Here is an 893-nt window from a genome sequence, read left to right as displayed (position 1 = left end):
AGCCGGCTTTGCCGCCGCCCGCAGCCGCGGCCGCGCCGCGCGCCAGTGACGCGTCGAGCGCCGGTGACGCGGACGCGGACGCGGACGCGGTGCGCGAGATGCTTTCGGTGCCGCGGCGGCCCCGCACGGTCGCGGTGTTGGGGTCGGTCCTCGCCGGGCGGGCGACTGAGGCCGCGGCCAACGGCTCGGGGGCAGGGGGCGGCGGCTCGGCCGCGGCGCGTGAGGCTGCGAGCGACGCGTTGGAGGCGCGCCGGCTGCTCGACCTCGCCGTCCGCGATCGGCCCCGCAGCTTGCTGCGCTTGCTGTGCGCCACGGCGGACGCGGCTGCCGCCCGCGAGGTCACGCGCCACGGGAGAGTCGCGCCGCAGCAGGGAGGGAGGGCGACCGCGGGCGAGTCGCTCCCGGCGATGGAGAGGGCGGTCTTGCTCGTCCACCCTCCCGTGATGGGCTGCGCGGCGCACCGCATCGCCGCCGCACTGACGGGCGGCGGCGGGCGAGGCGGCCTCGCGTCGCCGCTCGAGGGCGGCCGCTGCTACGCGTGGCGAGTCGTCAACCGGTACTACAGCGCCACACTCTCGCTGCTCGTCGTTCCCGACACCGACGCGACGCACGCCCCGCTCGCGGCGGCGGCGGCCGAGGCGGGCGCGGTGCTGCTGCTCTTTGACCGCTCCGCGGCCGCCGCCGCCGGCGAGAGCGGGTGGGCGCGCGTGACCGGGCGGTGGGGCAGTGATCTGCCGAGCGCAGACGAGCTGTCCGAGTTTGTGCTGCTGCTGCTCGGCGATTGCGGCGGCGCGCCGGGGGAGGCGCCTCCGACGCACCCGGAGGCGTGCTTCGAGTTCGCGCTCGAGCACGGCGGCGAGATTGTCGAGATCGACTCGGCGGCCGGCTCGGCG

At 77.7% G+C, this 893-nt stretch overlaps 1 protein-coding gene across 1 annotated transcript; it reads left to right on the top strand.

Moving 5' to 3' along the window:
- Positions 1–34: 34 nt before the first annotated feature.
- EMIHUDRAFT_435095 (hypothetical protein) lies at positions 35–893 on the top strand (the record flags this gene model as incomplete). The annotated part of the gene is made up of 1 exon (XM_005778907.1): positions 35–893. A coding segment is annotated over exon 1 (795 nt), but the record flags the coding sequence as incomplete, so codon positions are not given.

Source organism: Emiliania huxleyi (assembly GCF_000372725.1).
Source record: "Emiliania huxleyi CCMP1516 unplaced genomic scaffold EMIHUscaffold_24, whole genome shotgun sequence".
In the NCBI taxonomy this organism is placed as follows: domain Eukaryota; phylum Haptophyta; order Isochrysidales; family Noelaerhabdaceae; genus Emiliania; species Emiliania huxleyi.
The sequence above is the reverse complement of the archived record's forward strand: the minus strand, read 5'-3'. Positions and strand labels throughout refer to the sequence as shown.